Here is a 22,569-nt window from a genome sequence, read left to right as displayed (position 1 = left end):
AGATTCCTCACAAAAACAAACAAAAGAAGACCTGTATGCCAGCACAAACCGTCTACAGCTGCTTATTGCTCCCTCAGAGATGCATAATTTACAAAGGTTTTAAAGCATCCCAGAGCTCTCCCCACAGAACCACTATTCCATTGCGCTTTACATGCAAGCGGCAGCCAAGCATGGCACAAAGCCTGACCCTCTCCATAAACATACTCACGGACTGCGCATGTAAACTATTCTACTGCCTCTCTCTCTCCACTCTTCCTCTCTCTCTCTTTCTTCTCTCTCCTTTCTCCCTCCCTCTCTCCGCACACCGAGAAGCCCCTATCTCACATTCCCACAAGCGGACACGCGCGTTTGGATCAACTGCGTGGAGCAGCAGCGTTCACGACATCTTCATGGAATAAGACGCACTTTATTTTTTGTTTATCGACAGTGTTTTCTGTTTTCTTCTGTTAAAGAGTTGATTAAACAGCTTGCGCGCTCCTTTGTTCCAAGGGTGAATCGAGGCGACAAGTTTTGGACCGTGTTTCGAGCTTTACGCACGAGAGAAAAACGCCTACAAAGTCACATTTTTGGGTGGTTGTTTTTTGTGTTTTTTGTACAGTAACAGTGGCTTTATTTTTGTGGGGAAAAAACAAGTAAAGGCTTTGAGAGATCCTCTGTGTGACGTACGAGCGCCCCTTTTTTTGTCTTGAGCGCACAAACGTGTTCCTCGCTTTTTTACACACTTTGAAGCGATCTATCTGGTAAAATGGACGTGTGTGGTCTCTGTTATTAAGACCCTCGGATATATGAAATTTCTGCTGTTGCCAAATCCCAAAAGGAGCCCCGCTGTCTCCGTCATCATCCTGTTCACTCCTGTATGACAGCTCCATGGAAGTACTGTAGTCTTCAGAGTGGAAGATGAATCCTTTCTCAAATCCCAAAGGTTCCAGGCTCATCTCTGCCTATGTTTAATGGCACAGTGACCGCGGACAGTCGACTTTATAAAAGGTAAGAGCTGTCATTTCTAAGTAACTTTTCACTCTGAATCTATTATAATTTTCCGCCTTTTTCATGCAGGCTGCAGTACAGTTCCTCTATAATTAACCGTATTTCCATAGTAACGCGAGTATCTGACATATCCAAATGGAAAGGGGTCAAAGGTCATCTTCACAACGTACCACACATTGCATTTGCTTCGTCTCGTCTTCTTCACTTTACATGGCTCAGCTGTGATGCAGTGTGAGTAAAAATGAGTCTCCATCACATTAAACACAATTAGTCTGAGGCTTAATTTCAGCATCATTAACGAGTCAAATATCACAGCTACTAATCCCAAATCACGTTTATGCTTCCAACTACAACGTCCCAGCGGTAGGTCATTTTACACCAAGGACAGAGATGTGTTGTAGTACAGGGTCCATATTACACTGTGTTCTCATCTGTTGGTTCCTCTTCAAAAACATACCTGAAGTTTTGTTTTGTTTTATTCACACGTTTGAGTTTTTCCCTCAAACGGACCCACTCTGTTCCACTTTGTGATGTCAGCTGGTAGTAGAGGAACTCCACTGTGTTTCTAAACTCCATACACATTCACTAGAATTATTTAGACAGTTTCAGCCCTGGAATTGCCATTCTTTACTGATCAAATGGGAAAAACTAGCACTTCATGACATCACAAGTTGGAAAAGAGCATTTTGAGCTTTGGAGGTGTAGACAGACTAATAATAAAGGATTACTCAAACACGTGTGAATGAAACAAAACACAACTCCAGGTATGTTTTTGGAGAGGTATGGATTAAAGCTCACATGAGTACATTTTAGGGCCTTTAAATAGACTGTTACAAATTTTACATTTTCACCCAAGCTGCAGATGTCCAATGAAAGCATGACTGTGAAATATGCAGCTGTAAAGATGCACTGATTAATAGGCTAAGACGTCACAGTACAGTAGCAGAATGTCAAACAGTGAGTACAAACATAAAAACTAACTTAATTTTGGCTTACTTTGGACAATACAGTGCAAAAAATAGTAAGGTTTATCCTCAAGCAAGATGCACTGTAACAGGATATGTCTATTGCCTAAGGCTTATGGCAGCCTGCTCAGATTCTGGAAATGGAAAAATTGAAAAAAAAAAAATCAAACAAACAGCTATGACCATGCCTAAATATACAGTTCCATAAACAGTATAGTACATTAATGTAGCCTGTATTGCACCACTCAATTTTCTGACTGACTATAAATTTCTTCATATAGACAATATTACTTTACTCTACCGCTGTATCAAAAATGGATACAGGGTTTTATGAGAGGTAACTAGTAAGGAATATACAAACCTATATTAATAAATGCACATTAAGGACAGAAAATTCTTTGTAGAATCCACAAATATAAAGTGTAGCCTAGATTAAAGGGCCCATGTTATGCTATTTCTATGTTTATGTATATCTATGTTATCCTCATCACATTATACATACCTGGAGTTTTGTTTTATTTGTGTTTTTTCACACACAAACCCTACATTATTAGGCTGAGTTCTTCTCTCAAACGGAAAACACTCTGTTCCACCTTGTGATGTAATAATACAGGAAATGTTTCACTGTGTTTTTAAACTCCATATACTTTCACTAGAATTATTTGGATAATTTCAGCCAATTGCCAGTCTCTACTAAACAAAAGGTAAAAGGTAGCTAACTTGTAAACTCCTGCTTCATGACATCACAAGGTGGAAACAGGGCATTTTGACCTTTGGAGATGTAGACAGACTAATAATGCAGAGTTATTCAAACATGTGTGAATGAAACAAAACACAATTCCAGGTGTTTTTGCTGAGCTGACAACATTCATGGTTTAAACCTCACAAGAGTCAATTTTGAGCAATATTGGACCTTTAGATAACTTCATCTAGCTTTTGTAAAATATTATTATGTTAAGAATCAGCTATTACGTAATTGAAAAGAAAACTTCAAGGTGAGAATTACAACCAAACAATAATACTACTACAAATGTACGACCAAAGGAAAAACTGTACTAATGAAAATGCTACTCTGAATCCCATAGTTACTGTAAAGGTGACAGGGGGCAGGTTCGGACAGTGTGTGCTGGAGATGTGCTCTGAGTGGGTGAGTGGGTGAAGGGTGACGGACTGACAACAGCAATGTAGAGAAAACACAATGAGTCATTTTCACTGCCATCAACAAGGGAGACGCGCTCTCCTCCGAGCACGCTCCGTCTGCTTCGCTCCTCTGACGATTCAATTAAAAGTCCTATTCTCCCGAGCCGCTAGGAATTTGTCATGGCTGGCAAACATGCTGAATAAGTGTGAGGGACGTTAAGATAAATAAGGAAGTAGCGCTATGTTGATTGGCACAAACAAAACGGAAAGCAAAAGATAAGATAGTGGAGTTATAGAGAGATGGACTTGAGAAATTATGAAGTGGAGTGGTTGGCAAGTATGGAGGTGACTTAAAGGTGAACTGTGTAACTTTTCTGGTAGATGGTTCCATCACATGCTTGTCTCCCTGGAGAGGTTAATGCTTTGCCTGGAATGTTCCATGGTAGAGGATTAAATGTATATATTTGCATGGGACAAGCAGCTGGCACCACAGAGCTAAATTAAAGGTTGAATATGTGGATAGGCAAGCGTGCTCACAGTAAAATGCATGTTTCAACAATAATTCAATCCAAAATTGAAGAAATGCAACTATGCAAGATAGATTAAGATAGTTTAATGTCATACCGTGGAACATCCCAGAAAGAGTAATAACATGGAGACAAGGAAGTGGTGGATCCTCCATCAGAAAAGCTTCGGAGTTTCATCTATAATGTCCAAGATGACTCACCCTCTACAGCAAGTTTGAGACATTGTATCACTATTTTCTGTGATCTTGGGTTATATTTTATTTTCCTCAACCAAATCATAGTGGGCTTTTCTCCCGGGCTAATGCAATGTTTGATGGGATATGATAGCGCCAGCTGGAGTACCAGGGATCTTGCTTTCATGAGTGTTTGAGAAACAGAACTTCTTAATATTACTGTAAATGCATTAAATGACCATAATTTTGAAGTAGCGATTGGTCCTGTCTTGCAGTAGTTTGCACCTTTTGGTACAATTTATAACATAACAACTTATAATGTATGTGTGGTAGATGTGCACCTTAAAGAGGGGGTTTTGTGCAAAATAGATTTTTTGAGCTTTCTGCCATGTTATGTTCCCTCATCAAAAACATGCCTGAAGAGGTTTTAAATGTCATCCATGCATGTCTGAGTATTTTTTTGTGATTTCTCCTGGGTGATATTCAAAACCTTCCTTACATTAGTTGCAACATTATGTGCAATGCTCATGGAATGGAGGAGTGTCAAAAACTAAATGTTAATATGTTGTTTTCACTGAATATAGCATTTTCAATGCAGTATAAAATTTGGTCATCAATATAAAATGATCCAAGTTTGATTCTTAAACAGAATGAATATATTGCAAGCCCTAGTCAGGGGCAGTGCGTCCTCTCATGTTATTCTGATAGTTCATCCATAACTCCTCTGGTGACCTTTGTGTGGGTGAGTGAGACAGCTGCAAGACAGCCTCTCCACAACTGACATGACCTTTGAACTCATGAAAAAGAAAAATAGAAATCCACTTCAAGAGTCAGCAGCATGAACTCAAAGCTAAACATGTAAAAGTAACAGCATAAAGTAAAGAAACTGTTTATACTTTGTTTAAAGGGCTCATATTACATATCTGACCTACATTATAATGTCGTTTCCTCATCACAAACACACTGGAGTTGTGTTTTGTTTCATTCACACATGTATAACTTTAAGCTGAGTTCTTCGCTCACACATGAAACACCATATGATGTCATGTTGTAATACAGGAAGTGCTCCATTGTACTTTTAAATTTCATTCACCTTCACTAGAATCATTTGGATAATTTCAGCCCTGGAATGACAATCTCTACTTAACAAAGGGTAAAAGGTATCTGTTAACTTGAAAAGTACCAGAGCATGACATCACGAGGTGGAATAGAGTATTTTGAGCTTTGGAGATGTAAACACAATAATAACAGATTATTCAAACATGTGTGAAAGAAACAAAACACAACTTATTTTGATGTGGTAACAATATAACATGGCTTAAAACTCAATGGAGTCAATTTTGTGTAATATAGGATGAAATAAAGAATAACCCCAACTATGACCAACTAAAGAGTACAACATGCTGTACATTATTCATGAGTTCTAGTAAAAGTAGTGTAAGTCTTACATAACATAAAATCCTGGTGTGATATGTGTCCCTCAATGCATCATTTCACACATCCACAGAATAGTTATTGAGATTCTGAAGGACAGAATCAAGTGTGAAGTGTAACTGAGTGCAGAATGTTCTTTAAACTAGAGAAAAATACTGATAACAATTTGATATTACAACTAGAACAGGAAAAACTGGCCATTTATAATAAGGTTACCGGGTGCAAAAAGTGGATTTGCCTTTGTTTATTCTGTCAGTTTGCTCTTAAAATGCCCATATTAAATATGACATCACAAGGTCGAACCAAGCATTATGAGCTTTGTATGAGATGTAGATAGCCCAATAATGTAGGATTAGTTAAACGTGTGTATGATACAAAACACAACTCCAGGTTTGTTTTTGATGAGGTAACAACATTCTAACATGACGAAATGGTTGTGTAGAGGATTTTCCAAGGAAAGAGAAATATAGTGACATTTCTCATTTGCATTAAAAATATTTTGCTACACCAACGTTTAAGTGTTTGTCTGAATCACAATTTCTGTTTTCTGCCAATGCCATTATCCAAAAAATACACATTTATATTAATACGCTCCAACACACTGTAGTGGCAAATTCTATAAACACCTGTTTTAAACCAGGCCCATCTACTTTTGTTCAATTTGACATCACAGTAAGAGTACTTAATGGTCAAGATTGGTCCAGACTTAGAGTTATCCAAGGACAGATAACAAAATCACATATGTTCATGGACCTTTTAGATATATAGTTAACATGAAAGTTGGTGTTGTCAGTTGGTGAGTCATATGCCTGCTGTACCAGGGTCCTTCTCTAGATTTACTCATAGAGCTTGTGTTATGTTATGGCAGGTGACCTTAACTCTAGCGGCAACGAAGAGCTGGGGATTGTCTGTCTAGCAATGTGCTGCTCGGAAATGCTCACCTTAATCCAGTTACCACAGCAAACTATTCCCCCAATGTAATCTGATACATAGCATATTACTCTTGTTACCAGGGCCTGATGTTACACTGGTCAGCAAAATACACATAATTTGATCCATTAGCCACTTTGGTCTGTTGAATTTTCCATAATCCTTCCCCTAAATTTGACTTCATTCATTACATCAAATCTATAAAGTATATTAAGTCAAGCATACCTATACTATATACTACTATAACACTACACTAATTTTAAGTACATAATATTGAAAAAAATCACTTCAACAGGATAAAATTTGACCTAGTTTCAAAATGGTCTTGATCTATATCTGGAGTAGTAACAGAACACCAATACTAGTAAAGAAAATACTATTATTTTGTGTAAAGTTAATTTCTTTCTGTTGTATTGTATCATTATGGTATCAAATTCAGTATCAAGCCTTATCCTTAATTTGGTTTGAAATTGTTGTATTGTAGTGACACCATTTTTGTCAGATAACTGCCCAGATGCATTATTATCAATGAAGTATCTCTGTCTTTCTCTCTCTCTCTAAGGCCACTCATGTATATTTTCATGAAAACACCACACCATCTCAAGGGCCATGTATTTTGGCAAGTTAAAGTTTAGTAAAAACTCTAGCCACAGAGATCAGTGAACAAAAAGTCTTCATTAAGTCCTGCCTCAAAAGTTTGACTTACTTTCTCTGTTTCCATGGAGTGACCGAGGACAATTCATAGAAGTCATTTGAGAGCAACTTTGTCAGCTGTGAACTCCTGAGTCAAAAAAAGAAAAGAAAAGAAAGTGTATCTGGCTTTCGTTCTACTCGTCAAAGCACCGCCTTCATTCTTCTTCTCAAGTGCAGCTGGCTGTCGTCCGTCTCTCCCTCCTTCTTTGGAGATTGCCTTTCGCGCTTCTGCCACCCGTGTTCCTGTGTGGAGAGGTTGTGAAGATGCAATGTAATTATCGCTTGTATGTGCTAATTTGTGCTACAACATGATGGATTCTCTCTCTTCACCTCCATAAACTCTTCCAGCTATCCTTCTCCCTTCATTTACATCTACACACAGCACCTGTGATCAGATGTGTTACTGAGATGCTATTGTATTCTATAAAACGAGATGGAAGTTTTCTTTCACCTACGATTTGGCCTATCATGATAATTGCTATATCAACTTATTGTTCAATATATGAAAGCTGGAGCAATATGTTTCGAAACTCAGTTTTTATCCTGGGTATAGTTTTTTGCAATATTAGGGAGATTTTTGTTATTTTTGTTCTAATAGGAGGAACAAAGAGGGTTAAAAAAGTAACTTGATAATTATTTCTTAATGATGCTATTTAGTTGTTGTCTTTTAATGATATTGTCTTTTAATGTCTTTTCATGAATGCCTTTTAATGATATTGATTTATTGTTACATCAGTGGCATAAAGCATTTTCAATATAATTCTGTAGCTATATATTTATCATACAGCTAACAGCTTTGTATGAATTAAAGCTCAAACATTATGAGATGTCCTGGGCCTACATCATATGTCAGTAAATAGTCTCATTACAAGCAATTAAAGGCCCATCCAGGATATCAGCTGAAACGATTTCATGGAACGGATACCTGATCCAGCAAATTTCCCTGCATTGGTGCCAATATTCAATACCAGTATTGGTGCATCCCTACAAACGAATAATGGCCCTAACCACTAACAAAGAATAATTTTAGGTTCAGTATTTTCTAAATGCACTGTTAAGGAGTAAAGCTGTAATTTATGGCTTTCAGCTTCAAGAATGTGATGATGCCATAGTCCCAGAGGGGTATCTCCCCCAGGGGGTTAAATCATAGTATTTTCATTCGTAAAGCCAAAGCCAGCTCCAGCTACATCACATATTCCTACAGAGTGTTGTGAAATCCAGCCATACTGAACTGCCATTGACTTAAGATATCTGTGTACGCAACTAAATTTCTTGTTGTGCACTTTTTTTCCTCTTTACAGCTCCTCAATAATAATACCTGATTTCTCTTTTGTAGTTGTCCCCATTCACACACATGTAAAATACACAGCTGGTTGTTGCCATAGTAACTCGTAGTGTCACCGAGAAGCAGCACGTGTTGTTGCTATAGGGATCTTCAACTGACGTGTCTTCTATAGATAACAAGATCTGTAAAAAAAAAAAAAAAAAAAGAACAATTTAAGCCCCTGTAACTGAGCTGAGGATTTGAAAAAAAACATTAAACACTGGTAAAACACATTAAGCAGGAATATTTATCAAACAGAAAAACATGTTTCTAATGCCTGGGGATTGGATAATTGTTATAATGGATAAACAACAGAAAATTTAAGCATTATGATGATCACAAGGGAGCTTCACTATTTAGAATTATAAAATGCTTTTAATGGATTTCTTTTTCTTTTTTTGACTACCTTTAAAGGTGCACTATGTAACTTTTTGGTGGGGGGGTCCTACATCTCTTTGTATCCATGGAGTTGTAATTGTGTTATGCCTGGAATATTCCACAGCATGGCATTTAAGCTACATCTGTGGCATTTATTTTCCTACTTATTGCTCAAAATTCATTGCACATCTATTCTTGTTATAATTGTGGTGACCTCTCCACAGATCTATGTAATTTGATGCTGTACTGAGGAACATTATAACATTATATCTATTATATCAAGCTGACAGGTACAGAAAGGTTACACAGTGTATCTTTAAACAAAGAAGAGGGAAATTAATGTAAGCTATAACAGTGCACTAGGGCTGAACAATTTTAGTATTCAAATTTGAGAGAAAACTGAACTGCCAAACTAAGAGAATTGTGTTTTTATTGGTCTAAAATACAGAGTTAACAGGTTTTACACAATAAGAGGAAGAGAAGACAGATATTGTGCACTGGCTGTGTGTAGATCAGGTGTGATTGAGTATTAACCTTTCATTTGCTGTGGTCAGTGCACACACAGGGCACAGCGGGGCACAGTGGGGGGCTTTCTGATTGGACGGTTGGTGTCCCCTGTTATAGGAGAGCAGCATGTAGCTCTCTTCATTCACTGCTCCACTTGTTCTTGTTCTTCAGACTTGTAAAATCGACACATGGTCTTGGCTTGGGTTTCTGCGTGTCTCTTCTCTGTTGGCATGGTAAAATATTGAGAAATAAAACACTGAGATATTGCCAAACATGTTACCACAGCGATATGACGGTTATCCACTTGTTTCCTCTCTCCTCAGAAAGAAGGTTGTGGGTTTGATGCCAAGTTTTCTTCAATATCAAATGTATGAGTGCCATTTTTGGAAAAAAATGATTACTTACTCCTTGAGTATATAACTTTCTGTGTGAATAATAGCTCAAACTGGACTCTGTAACTAGGATATTTTCCACATCTAACTTGAAAAAACGCCCTGGAATGCCACTTGAATTTGCATGTAAACCGTAGGATAAAGAAATGTCAGTAATAAACACATTTCTTTAATTAGCCATATTGTTTACAAGTTATATCAGCTGGAACGCTCTGAACTCGGAACGTTTGTAAATAGGAAATAATCCACCTACCAGTTGCCTGGAATACAGCAACAGTTGCAAATAGATATATATCAGTTATCCAAAAAGCTGCCTCTATTTGAAGGTGTTTCAAAGGGACAGAAAGTAGAAAAAAACAACTTGCAAACAAAAACTATATCTTGCCATCAAATATACATATTTAAACAAATTAAAATAACATCTGACCTCCTTGCAATCTGTAAATACTATAGAATGGTTGAAGTACGTGATAATAAAAATGCATTTAAATGTGCACTATGTAACATCTACTTGCTTGTCTCCATGTAGATGTTATTTCTTTGCCTGGAATGTTGCACAGTGGGCATTAAACGTATCTCCCTTGCATTTGTACAACTGCAGGTGTTTTATAGCTCAAAAATACCTTAAAAAACATGAATTCTTATCATGTGCAGGCTTGCTTTTCCATTGACTACCAGGAAAGTTACACAGTACACTTTTAAGACTAAAAGGTCATTTTATAGTGTCAAGAAGCAACAAAATGATACATGAAATGAGAAAGAAACAGAAACAATCCAAGACAAGAGTCAACAATTAGACACAATGAAATGCATAAAAGAACTGCTTTCACTTTATGTTCTACTTACAAATCCTCTACACAAAATCTTCTGGAGTTCTCAGTGTATTTTGAGTTTTTACCTCTCATTTCCTCGAATCTTGTCCAGTTCTGTAGGATATACCTCCTCCTCCTCCTGACAGAATGTGTGGGCTAGTGCTTGACGCGCTGTAAGAGAGAGAGAGAGAGTCCTTGTGTGATTCACCATCTGTCTGAAAGCCTACTTACCGCATTGGTGAAAAAATTATTGACATGAAAAACATATTATTAAACCTAAACTCCAGCAAAATTGTTTATCTAATATTTTTACAATATGACAGAAAATGTGCTGAAACACGCCTGACGCGGTTGTTCAGGTATTACATTGTATTTAAAAGTGCTCTAAGTAAAATTTCTAGTGGCATCTAGTCTAGTCTAGTCACTACCTGCTTGTCTCCATGGAGATAAGCGGCCAGGTTGCAGGTCAGACCTGTGGAGAGACAAGCCCACCAACCAAAGGAATTCTTACTTGTGTAAATTTATTTATTTATTTTTCAAAATTATTACAACTTATTATTATTATTATTACAACTGAAATACATTAGGTTGCAATGAGAGAACAAAGGGAAGAGAAAAACGTAGGTCACTATGTGTTTTTATTCCCATGCTAAATCAGCTTCATCATCTTGTAGCCACACTAATAAAAATTCAGCCTCACCGTAACCTCAGTGAGGACATGCTACTAATTACAAGCTTGACAGTGCATTTCGGTCAATAATTACTACTATTATCACTGCAATCAAGGGGAATACGAGTTCAGCAACAACAAAGGTTTCCTCGCAGTCTGGTTATAAGGAAAACATGGAAATTGGAAACAGCAAACTGGAAAATCAGACAGTTCAGACATTTATTTCTCAAACACACAAATGTGTTTACTGACTGAGAAAGCTCAAATTTAAAATATTGAGTAACTAAGCATTAAAGGTGCACTGTGTTACTTTCAGGTGGTGAGTCCACCTTGCCTTCATAGAAATTGCATAGTTTTGCTTTGGAATGTTAAACAAACTTATTCATTTTGCATTTATACAATTACAAGTGATTTTATTTTGCCAAAATAATGCTCAGATTTGACCTGTAACTTGGCTTGCTGGCATCACATGTTTGTCTCTATGGAAACAGATAAGCTTAATGACATACTGTAGAACATTGCTGGCAAATAATAACATAACACAGCTCCAAGTTGTTTAATGCTCTTAGATATACCATGCCTAACAACTAAAATGTCTCTCTTGTCAGTCTGAAAAGTCTGTTGACTGTTATTGTCTAAAATATAATATTTCAGTGTTTTAATTAAAGCTAGTCCCTAATTTGTACTCAGCAGTTGATCATTTGTTATGCAAGCTCCTTCTGATGGCATGTCTCTGCAGGTCTAGTATTTGTTCAATTTTAACTTCATGTTTTTGTTCTCAATTTGGTTAATTCTTGTATAGAGGTACTGTAGTCATAATGTAGTCCAATTTCAGATCTGGTTTAGTCCTGGAATAGTCCTGTTATAGACCTAGCTGCGATCTGGTGATACTTGGAAGGTCAAATATTTTCTTAAATGGTATTTGGAATGAAATTTTCACAACCACTAGCCTACTGTATGTGCTTATTTTACTGCCAGTGATCTGCAGGTAATTTTGATAGTTTGTAAAGTTCTATGCTGATCAAATCTAACTCTGACTTTGGCTCTGTGTCTTTCCTTCAAGTTCAAGTTTAATTTTGGTACAATAAAATAGCTCTCAATGTCTTTCTGTGTGAGCTGTGGATAATAACTACTACAATTCTCAAAATGAGTGGAAAGTTGGCTAAAATATATATTTTTACAACCACCATTTTGGTCTCAAATTTGCACACTGGAACAAAACAAAGCAAGATGAATTGTTTTTGGAGACATTTGAGACCACATGACCAATGTTCAGTTGTATTTATTTTAATCAAAACCAGAATCATGCTGAAAATCAGTTGACACTATGAGCCAGGTTTGTCAGTCTTAGTCAATTTATGATGATGATTCACCAAAAGTTACAGGAAAAATATTTAACTGTAATTTTCTTGACAAGCAAAGCAACGGCATTTAAATGAGTGAGTTATGTTTTATAACAGGATTCTGTTCAAAGTTCAGATTTTAAACACGTCCAGAAGAATAAAAAAAATACTAAAATATGAACTGACAAGCTAATACAAGAATCACATTTCAGAACATGTTTGTACAGATCTGAACTACAAGATTGGCAGTTTTCACAAAGAATAAGACAGGATATTGGAAGTTCTGGTACCGCAGTCTTTATGATTTGCTAATTGTGTCAAATTAAATTGAGAGTTTGATTTGATTGCTATTAATCTTGCAGCCCTAACAAGAAGATTGCTATTTTAGTTGAATTGCACTGTAGCAGCAAAGCAATATGGGATAAAAGGGAACACCACTCATTTCATTTATAGCCTTGTTGCAATGATTGCATTACATGTGGTTGACTGTGTGTGTTCTGGTGCAATTTATGTGTGATTATGTAGTGAGTACTATATTATACTATATATACTCTTATATATTGTTGTTATTTTTTATGTATTTGTGCAGCACTTTGGAAACAGTTTGTTTGTGAAATGTGCTATATAAATAAAGTGGATTGGATTGGGTATATTATATATGTTATACTTAGACAAACTTTATTGATCCACAAGGAAAATTATTTAGACACTGTATAATAACAAAGAGCAAAAAAATATATAAATGGTAATAATAAATTCAAAATAAGTAGCAAAATGATTCAGAGACTGTGTCAAATTAGGTATAATTCTATAAATGTATATCTACAAGTAAAAATAAAATATAGAAATATAGTAATACAAATATATCTCAGCTATATAAAAGAGGTCGTAAGGAGAAACAGTGCGAAGATGAAATAGACATAGGGTTATGTGTTACATAAGGGTGAGTTGTTGTACAGTTGTAGGGAGTATTATCTGTTACATAAAGGTGAGTTGTTGTACAGTTGTAGGGAGTATGGTATGAATGTAGTCCTGTATCTCTCACTGTTTGAGTGGAGTTGTAGGAGCCTGTTGGAGACTGAGCTCCATGATGGAGAGCAGTTTGTCCAGTGTCCTCCTGTCTCTCATTGTAACAAATGTCTCCAGCTCACAGCCCATCACCAGTGTACCAAGCTAGGAATGTACCAGTTGGAATTACAGCTGGTTGATGTACTGATGATCCGTGAAGGTCACCATTTTGGTTTTTGTACTTTTCTGGGATTTTCAAGAGCAAATATGGTCTAATAAATCCTCTTAGCACTAACAGGACAATGCTAATGTGCATGTGGGCCCAGATTAACAGCCATTTGGACCCAAGATGAGGGCCTCCCAAATATAAGCCTGTGTTTGTTTAAAGCGTCCGTGCTTTTAATAACTATTAATAGCTGTTTGTGCAGCTGGTGAATCCATCAGACAGATTTCAATGTTATGTCAGAAAAGCCTCTGCATTTCAAACACTATACCCACAAACAAATAAATGAAGTAATTATAAAGTGGAAGAAAATGGATGAATTATTATTTGAAACAATGCAGATTAGATTTAATGAGATATTGGTGCTTTGTCTGGAATATTTAGCAGTATGACATTAAATGTATTTATTTCCATGGAGACAAACAGGCAACACCACCAAGCCAAGTTAAGGGTCAGATCTGTGGAGAGGAAGCCCACTAATAGAAGGAATTCTTAAGGGGCACATATTATGCTATTTTCTGATCTGTATTATAATGTTTCCTCATCACAAACATACATGGAGTTTTATTTAGTTTCATTCACACATTTAACACACAAATCCTGCATATTTAGGCTGAGTTCTTCTCTGAAATAGAAAACATCATCTGTGGTAACAGGAAATGCTCCACTGTGTTTTTAAACTCCACATACTTTCACTAGAATCATTTCGATAATTTCAGCCCTGGAATTGCCAATCTCTACTTACGTAAAGGTAAAAGATATGTGTTAACATGGAGATGCAGACAGACTAATTACTCAAACATGTGTGAATGAAACAAAACACAACTCCAGGTATGTTTTTGAGGATGGGACAATATTCTAACTTGGTTTAAATTTTGTAGTAATTTAGGACCTTTAATGCATATTTTTGAAGATATTTTTGAACAATGAAAACACACAGCAAACTCAAAATAGCCAAAGATTTTAATTCTAATTATTTGAAACTATGTAGATTCTATATATTCTAAATATTTTGTCCCTGTAATTTAAATCAGAATTGTATTAATTGCCAAGCCCTATACACTGTAAGGTTTCATTGTGAATAGAAGAGTAGACTTGTACGTCATTCCCATCTGTTACCATCTTATTTTTCTGTAAATATCAGAGCATGAAGATGTAAAAAAAATGAGTGTAGGAGTAAACATTATTATTATCCACTGTAATATACACTTTACTGTCCCTGAGGCTCTCAACTCTACATAATCCTGAACTTTATCTGCACTTACATGAATCACTGGTACTTTCTGGTATCGAGTTCTTGGCCAACTTCTCGGGCTAAAAGAAAAAAAAAAGATTTGCAAAAGTCGTTCTTATCAATGTGTGGCAGCCCTGAATGAAACAAGACGACTGGTGTGATCTCAAGAACTGGTTCAATATGAAGAGACAAGAGATACATCGCGCTTTGAATGAGAAGTACTGTTGCTGTATAAAGAAGACACTGGCTTGACAATGTAAAATGTCATATATGGTTGTGGGGAATAACTGCAGAATTAAAAAAAAAACAGTGCGGTAAGGTAGGGCTGCTTGGTATGAGATAAAGACACAATGGTAACTAATATTTTTCTATAGCAATTTTCCATCTTCAAGACACTCAAAGCATCAAGGAACCACTCACACACAGTCATACACCCGTGAACGCAGACACTGGGGGGGGGTTAAGTGTCTTGACCAAGGACACAACAACAGCATTCAGATCACACACACACACAATCACACCTCCAACCAGTGGCCCAATGGATCTGACCACTAAACTAATGATGTTTATGTTGAGAGTGAGATTCATACCGCCGACCTTTGGGTTAATGTACAAACACTCCAACTTTAGACTATATACCAAGACAAAACAGGGTTGGTTTAGGACTTAATAAGGAACATAAGTTACATTTTCCTTTGCAATTGAGCCTACCTGGACAATTGAGGGATTACACACAAAATCATGAATAAAATCTGCCTTTTTACAGTTAGATACTTTAAAAAATATATATGAAAATTTTTGTGTTGTTCCAGTATATGTATTTTCTTGCTGTATGGATTATTGCATATAGTTAATGATAAAATCTTATCATCATATGTGTTTGCAGGTGAACATGACAGCAGCAGCAGGTGTACTGACCGGACTGGCCAAACTCAAACGTCAAGACTCATGTCGCTCCCAGCATCGACCGCTCTCGGCCGCTTTGGGAGGTCCTGTCCCAGAGCAAGCCCCCAGGTAAAACATGCTAAGAAGACAAGAAACAAATGTATATAGATTTAACACCTATCAGACTCATCTCTTAACAATACTAAACAACTCAAAATGTATCTTATTTTGTGTGGCTTTATTATACATAACTATTTACATTCATTAAAGGTGTTCTGTAACAAATTCTAGTGAAGGGTCCGCCACATTCTACTCTCCATGGATACGCTATTACTTTGCCTTTGTTCCATAGTATGGTATTAATCTTACCTATCTTCTATTTATTCAGTTATAGATATTTAGAAGCATGCATTCACCACTCCACTGATCTGATCTGTTACCTGTCATGATAGTGTCACCTGCTTAACTCCATAAACAGAGACACATTTAATGCCTTATTGTGGAACATTCTAAGTACAGAAACATCATGACATGAGGTGTTCATCCCACCACAAAAGTTACATAGTGCATATTTAATCGCTGATCATTTACTTGTATTCCAACTTCATCAAATTCACTTTTCAATTCAGTATTATATGGAAGACAAAATGTTTATGCAGACAAGAAAATAACCACTGAGTCTAAAAACAGGAGCAGAAAGCATAATTAAAGTTTTAATATTCTCCGTAATTTGCATAATGCACAAACACAGCCTGAATCAGAGATAATCACAAAATCACAGCCAAAATATAATTGAATATGTGGTGTCTTAAAACTCATTTTGTCTCTATCTGTGCATTCGTAGAAAGAGGAAACGCAGAACAGATGTTGTAATCGTTCGGGGACGACTACGGCTGTACTCTGCCTCTGGGTTTTTCCTGCTTTTGGGACTGGTTATTCTGGCTGTGGGGATCGGCATGGCAACGCTTGGTTACTGGCCCCATGGTGACAGAACGGAGGCACCCAAAACGGCATCAGGAGAAAGGACCAAGCCAGAGGGACCCTCAACATCTGTCAAGCAAGAGATATATGAAGTAAAAAGCAATGTATCAGAAGGAGGAGGAGCCAATTCAACTACCAGAGATCATGGAGGTATGAATTATTGTGCAGATAAATAGAAATTAGTTTTACCACTGCACAGAAATAAACCAAGATTAGATCGATTTGTAAAAATCACCTAAATCAACAAAATGGTGCCAACCATATGGTGCCAACAAGAAACAATATTTTGTAATATGTAAAAACAAGTCCCAACCCAATAAAAGGTGATCAATTCCTTCTACTGGCCATTGTTGTTGACAACTTGAAAGCTAATGAATATCTCAAATGGGGAGAGAAAGGTGGCTATTCTTCACTCATATAAAAACAGAAAAGCAGAAGCAATGGATATGTACAATGTTTAGATATGGCAAGAAAAGAAAGAAAGTTGTACTTAAAAACGGGAATGATTGGTTATAATTTAGGTAAGATTTTGGGACAATAACCAAATAATTATTTAATATTGTTAGCCTAGCACATAGACTGTATAATGAAGTGGGCTAAGGGAGTGTGACGTCACCCATAGCATTTGGCTCCAGTCAAATGAAGCTCACTGATGCCGGAAGTTGGGAAGCGAATTTAGAGCCAAGTTCCTTATTAGCAACAGGAACAGATTTACAAACAAAATAGCAAATGTTCCATGTTGCTAAGCTAATTCTTCCCATTTGTTTTGCTCTTAGAAACCTCAAAACAGACATCTGGCCTCCTGACCCGTTTCCTGGAGCAGCATCGTCACTCTGAGAGGATGAAGATGTTCGGACCCTTCACCATGGGCATTGGGATATTTATCTTCATCTGTGCAAATGCCATCCTCCACGAAAACAGAGACAGAGAAACGAAGGTAGAATATAAATTTCTACTGAATACAATGAAGCATATCAGTCAACAAAATACGTTTTTAATATGTCTTTCCATTTTTGATTTGTTTCTGTGCAAAATTCAAAGCACTGAGGGGTTATTCATATTCATCAAATCTCCATATCTTACGCACAGATCCACTTCCTTCCACCCTTATCCCTCCAATTTTCCTCTGATCATATTTTCCTGCTCTTGTGCCCTCTCCTCCTCCATCTTGATTTGATTAACGTTTCTCTGCATCCTTATCCACTCTCCAGGTAATGTAAATGAGAATCCAGCACTCCAAATGAGCCGCATATATTGTCCCATATGAGGTCAACCAGAGCATGTAATTTATGCAGATGATTAATTATGGTGTAAGTTGTTCTAATCAAATCTAATATTGTCCTTAAAACAAATAGACCAATGATGACACCCTGAGGTTTGCATTCAAGAGTAAACAAACAACATGTGCTGAAAGCTATAACATTGTCTAGTAGGAACGTAAATGCACTGCTTATGTGTTTTTATAATCCAAGAAAAACAGAGAGATAAATACATAGATAGATTCTTACATAAATGTTGTCACAATGCTAAAATTTCAGACTGAATATCAGTACTAAAGAATAGACTCGATACTTGATTTAGACATTTCATCTTATTGTAATTTTCAACATAAAATGATAGCGTTTATTGATTATACCGTGTGGTCTTAAACTAGTTCTAATAAAGTTTGATAAAATTTGATTAAGTTCTGTGATTTTTTTTTCTTCAGTGTTGATACTTAAATGAGTATCTAGTTTTAGTTACTATTTTTTGTATAATTTGTTATCTGATTCTTTTGAAAATCCTATCGCACGCCTAATATCAGCCCACACGATGATAACGGTTCTAGCAAAAGTAATAAAAAAGAATGAATAAAATAAAAAGTACTAGGAAAAAGACAGTGAAAATTGTTTGAACTCCCCCCTCAAAAATGTACAACTGCATCTACAGGTGAGGCTGTGATTCTGTGGGCTCCTACCACTAGAGACAGGAGTGCAGATACTTGCCTTATTAACTGTATCTGTACAGAAATACAGCATATTCCCTGCATATAAATCATAAATCAAATATTTTACTCCATACCTGACTGTTGTCTCTCTCTCAGATCATCCACATGAGGGACATGTATTCCACCGTCATTGACATCCATCGCCTGCGGCAGAAAGAACAGAAGCAGCAGCTGCACAGAAACAGCGTGTATGCACGAGAGGCCTTCAGCGATAACATGAGCCTAGCCCGCACCTCGCTCCTGGGCTTCACATCACGGTCAGCAGGGGGCTCTGCCGAGGAAGAAGAGGGGCTCCTTGGAGAGGAAGAGCAGGCCAGACTGGACTGTAGTTTTGCTGGACTCCTGGCTCCACTCTATAAGGACCGCCCCTTTTATAACCCAGGGCTGGGGCTGGCACATGCAGATTCTGTGCGGCATCAGTGGTCTGTGGACGGAGATGGAGAGAGGGGCGGGCACCACGCGCGCTCCATCGTGACCTCCTCCATCTCTGCATTCACTCTGCCCGTGATCAAACTCAACAACTGTGTCATCGATGAGCCAGAGATGGAGGCCATAACAGAGGACGACAGAGGGGAGTGCGGGGATGAGCGCTCACAACCTTTGACCTCTATGGAGTCATTAGCTGTCCCTGTGGCATCTGTTGCTAAGGCATCTAAACCTCCGGGTCTACATCGAAGCAACTCTGCGTCCTCTTCCTCCCATCATTCGTCCGCATCCACCCTGTCCCCTGCCCCCTCATCTACCTCAGGCTGCTGGCTCTCTCCAGGCGCGGCCCGCAGTGACTTTGGCTCAAACTCCTCTCTGCACATGCTCAGTAGCCACTCCAAATCTCTGGACCTGGAGCGCCGACCGAGCATGCTCAGTGTGCACCAGGAGCAGAGGAAGCACCCGAGCTGGCCGCGTCTTGACCGTAGCAACAGCAGCCGCAGCTGCAACAGCGCCCCTAGAGGCAGCAGTAAGGGTTACACACGGCTGGAGGACAGGGAGGACCACAGTGAACGCTTGTTGGACGATTCGGTGGCATCAGCAGCACGACGTGACTACAGTAAACGGGAAAAACTGCTCATGATATCCAGGTCACATAATAATCTAAGCTTTGAACATGATGAATTCAACAACAGCACACTAAAGAGGGGCAGCTCCGAGACACGATTCTGAGTCATGAACTAACAAACTCATAAGAACAAAGGTTTTTATTTAGAGGTGCTGTTTTGTAGCTTACCCTGACTTGTGAAATCACAGATAAAGATGATATTGGTGAAAAAGAAACTAAGATGCCTTCAGAAAAGCTGGCACAGTCCAGCCATCTAAGCCCATTACTTAGATTTAGGGTGCGTTCACACTTGCACATACACCACATCAAAATTGGGACATAACTGGGACTAAACCGGGACTAAAACAGGACCAAACCAAGTCTTACACCAGGACCCAAATTGGTCTTAAACCAACCAGGACAAGTGTGAACGCAGTTGCTGAAGGTGGGAGGGCAAACTGACTTTCCAGTTGAGTCTATAGATGTAGTTAGAAATTGTTTACAAGGAAATTCATAGTTAAATTTCTAATGATACTTACAGGCAAGCTTGGGGCAAATTATGTAAGAGAAGCTTGCTACAGGATAAATTAACTTCAGTGGTGTGTGTAGTTGGTCTCCAGATTGTAGTAGACTTTACCACTGTATCGATGAGAGGAGCTGGTAATAAGTCAGGAAGTACTGTAACTGTCCATGTATGTGCAGACTAATTAGACTTACTCAGGATGGTTCATTTTTATACTGTTTTCATGGACCTATACACAGTTGTATTAAATATAGAATATATGGGTATTTTGAGTAGGATGAAAGCTGTTTGCACACTTCAATGTTATACCAGCAATCCCAAGTAGTTTTAGTTGATTTGACTGAGGAAATGAATTTACTTAAAGATGTACTTCGAAACATTTCTAGTGGGGGGTCTGCCACCTGCTTGTCTCCATTGAAATGTTATTGCTTTGCTGGGAATATTCCATGGTGTGACTTTAAAAATATATTCATTATGAATATTCAAAAATATATGTATTCCTTTGGTAAATCGGGGCAATTCTCCACAGATCTGAACTGTAATGTAGCGTAGTGCTGTAACCTGCTTATCTCCCATGTGATAAGTAGGTTAATCAAAGCAATAACATTTCCATGGAGACATCAGATGGCGGATCCTTCAGAAATGTTATGCAGTGCACCTTTAAGTGAATTATTAAGTCACAATAACGTATTGGATATTTTTTCGAAAGCATCAAGCTGAAGAGAATCGAAGAAATGTGATACGCTTTTAAGATACACACATTTTTTTTTTTCTCTTCTTTCCATAAAAACACCTTTATAATATTATTTTACAAACCACTGCCATTTGAGTTCAGTTTGTCAGCTCCTATCGTATCCTGTCACATCTGCAATTGCAATTAGTAGCCTTTTTTCCGTGCTATTTTTACCACATGGCATAAACAGGACTGTCTTGTTATTCAAACGTGACATAAAGCGCGCTGTGTGTGTTCCCACGCAACACAACAGGTGCAGCAGTCGGCAGCAGCTCTTTTAAGAAGTGGGAACCTCGCCGGAAAGCCTCATTAGTGGTTCCTATGAGTCCATGTACAATTTTATCCTGTCTTAAAATAAACTGTATTTTCGATGAAACTGTTGCGTTCTGACTGTGCTGATTTCTCTCTAGAGGACACAGGCTGTGCTAAAAACATTGGCTTGAGATACAGTATAATACAGTTATTTTCATCTCTTTTAAAATTATTGCACTTTAGTCCATGGTACATTTTAAAAAGAAAAGCACTGTGTTTGTACCAAGTCTAAATATAAAGGGTTGCATTAGGGAAGGACATCATTCATTTCCAATAGGTAGGCCAATTTGATGACCCCCTGTTGAGTAACTACCGTAAATGTACTTAATATGGTCCAAAAACAAGCTGGTTAAAAAACTGCATTGGTATTAACAATTATACTTTAAGATGTTTGGTATTAAATGCTTAAAATCTAAAATTTAAGAAATCCATTTTACATTACAAATTGTGTTAGATAAAATAGAAATTAAAAATACTAAAATAAGTAATTGTCTATGCTGCCTAGTTTCTGTTAATATGATCCAAGAGTATACTAGCACATATCTCAAAAGACCTGACATGATTATTAATGGTCACAGAAGAAGAGAAAAATTCAAAAGGAAAATACTGCATATTTGTTGACTTGCACTGTGTGTTGTATGTTTTCTAGTTCCTGTTTTAACTCATGCTAAGATCTGAGTCACTGCCTATTACCATATAATCCCCAGCTACACGCAGACATGCTCTTGCTATGCTGTTCCTCTGCATGAAAATATACATATTTCATCTTTATTGTAATTATAGCCACACTTACAAGTATATTTAGACACACATACATGCGTCAATGGCGATGTTATTGCCTCGCCTGGAATGTTCTATGGTATGACTGTAAACTTATCTATCTCCACCAAGCCAAGTTATAGGTCAGATCTGTGAGGAGGTGATACTCATAGTAAGAATACATGGTTTTCAAGGTATACTGTATTTTTGCCAATTAAAAATGGTAATTGAATAGATAGAGAGCTATCGATATATATAGGTTTAATGCCACACGGTGGAACAACACAAAACAACAACATTTTTATGAAGACAAGTTAATGTCCAAGTGAAAAGTTACATAGTGCACCTTTAATCAAATTGACTTTCCCTGAGACAAAGTTAACTTAATCCTAACTCTTTGTGATGTAGACAGCGCAGGGAAACTTTGGTTGATTGATGGCAGTTGACATGAGGGTAAGTCAGCTAAAATTAGGTTGTCTTTTGTTTTCCGCTGGAGATATATTACGCAATGTTTTTTATTAATTTATTTCTGCCTGGTGCATCTCATTCACTTTTCCCTGACGTAGGCTTTAAACAGTAGATCAAAGGAAGTGGATTTCATATATTTCTCCAAATC

General features: G+C 37.4%; 2 protein-coding genes across 3 annotated transcripts in view; one reads left to right on the top strand and one right to left on the bottom strand.

The window, feature by feature from the left end:
• tmem244 (transmembrane protein 244) overlaps positions 1–10,409 on the bottom strand; it is a 28,457-nt gene extending 18,048 nt beyond the window's left edge. Inside the window, exons 1-4 of the mRNA XM_020917252.2 lie at positions 10,349–10,409; positions 9,086–9,280; positions 8,168–8,316; positions 6,863–7,092 (exon numbers count right to left, since the gene is read on the bottom strand). The gene's annotated coding sequence lies outside the window, so the exon portion shown is untranslated. The remainder of the gene's footprint in view (positions 1–6,862; positions 7,093–8,167; positions 8,317–9,085; positions 9,281–10,348) is intronic.
• tmem200a (transmembrane protein 200A) lies at positions 389–21,183 on the top strand. 2 transcript variants are annotated; one of them, XM_020919290.2, is made up of 5 exons: positions 389–987; positions 15,627–15,754; positions 16,470–16,756; positions 17,383–17,543; positions 18,690–21,183. In XM_020919290.2, the coding sequence occupies exons 2-5, from the start codon at positions 15,633–15,635 to the stop codon at positions 19,749–19,751; spliced, it is 1,632 nt and encodes a 543-aa protein (XP_020774949.1). In that variant the 5' UTR covers positions 389–987; positions 15,627–15,632; the 3' UTR covers positions 19,752–21,183. The 2 variants fall into 2 exon arrangements, with proteins under 2 accessions (XP_020774949.1, XP_055005793.1); XM_055149818.1 differs by lacking the exon at positions 389–987 and adding an exon at positions 1,101–1,218.
• Positions 21,184–22,569: the final 1,386 nt, after the last annotated feature.

Source organism: Boleophthalmus pectinirostris, unplaced genomic scaffold (assembly GCF_026225935.1).
Source record: "Boleophthalmus pectinirostris isolate CB_2022bp ecotype Guang Dong unplaced genomic scaffold, ASM2622593v1 HiC_scaffold_13, whole genome shotgun sequence".
Lineage (NCBI taxonomy): Eukaryota > Metazoa > Chordata > Actinopteri > Gobiiformes > Gobiidae > Boleophthalmus > Boleophthalmus pectinirostris.
This window is presented reverse-complemented; position numbering and strand designations above follow the sequence as displayed.

What these genes read in the sequence shown, in the direction of transcription:
- tmem200a (XM_020919290.2), top strand. Translation starts at nt 15,633, where the DNA reads ATGACAGCAGCAGCAGGTGTACTGACCGGACTGGCCAAACTCAAACGT. An exon ending in GTCCCAGAGCAAGCCCCCAG is followed by an intron (nt 15,755 to 16,469) that starts GTAAAACATGCT and finishes GTGCATTCGTAG; the next exon opens with AAAGAGGAAACGCAGAACAG. An exon ending in AACTACCAGAGATCATGGAG is followed by an intron (nt 16,757 to 17,382) that starts GTATGAATTATT and finishes TTTTGCTCTTAG; the next exon opens with AAACCTCAAAACAGACATCT.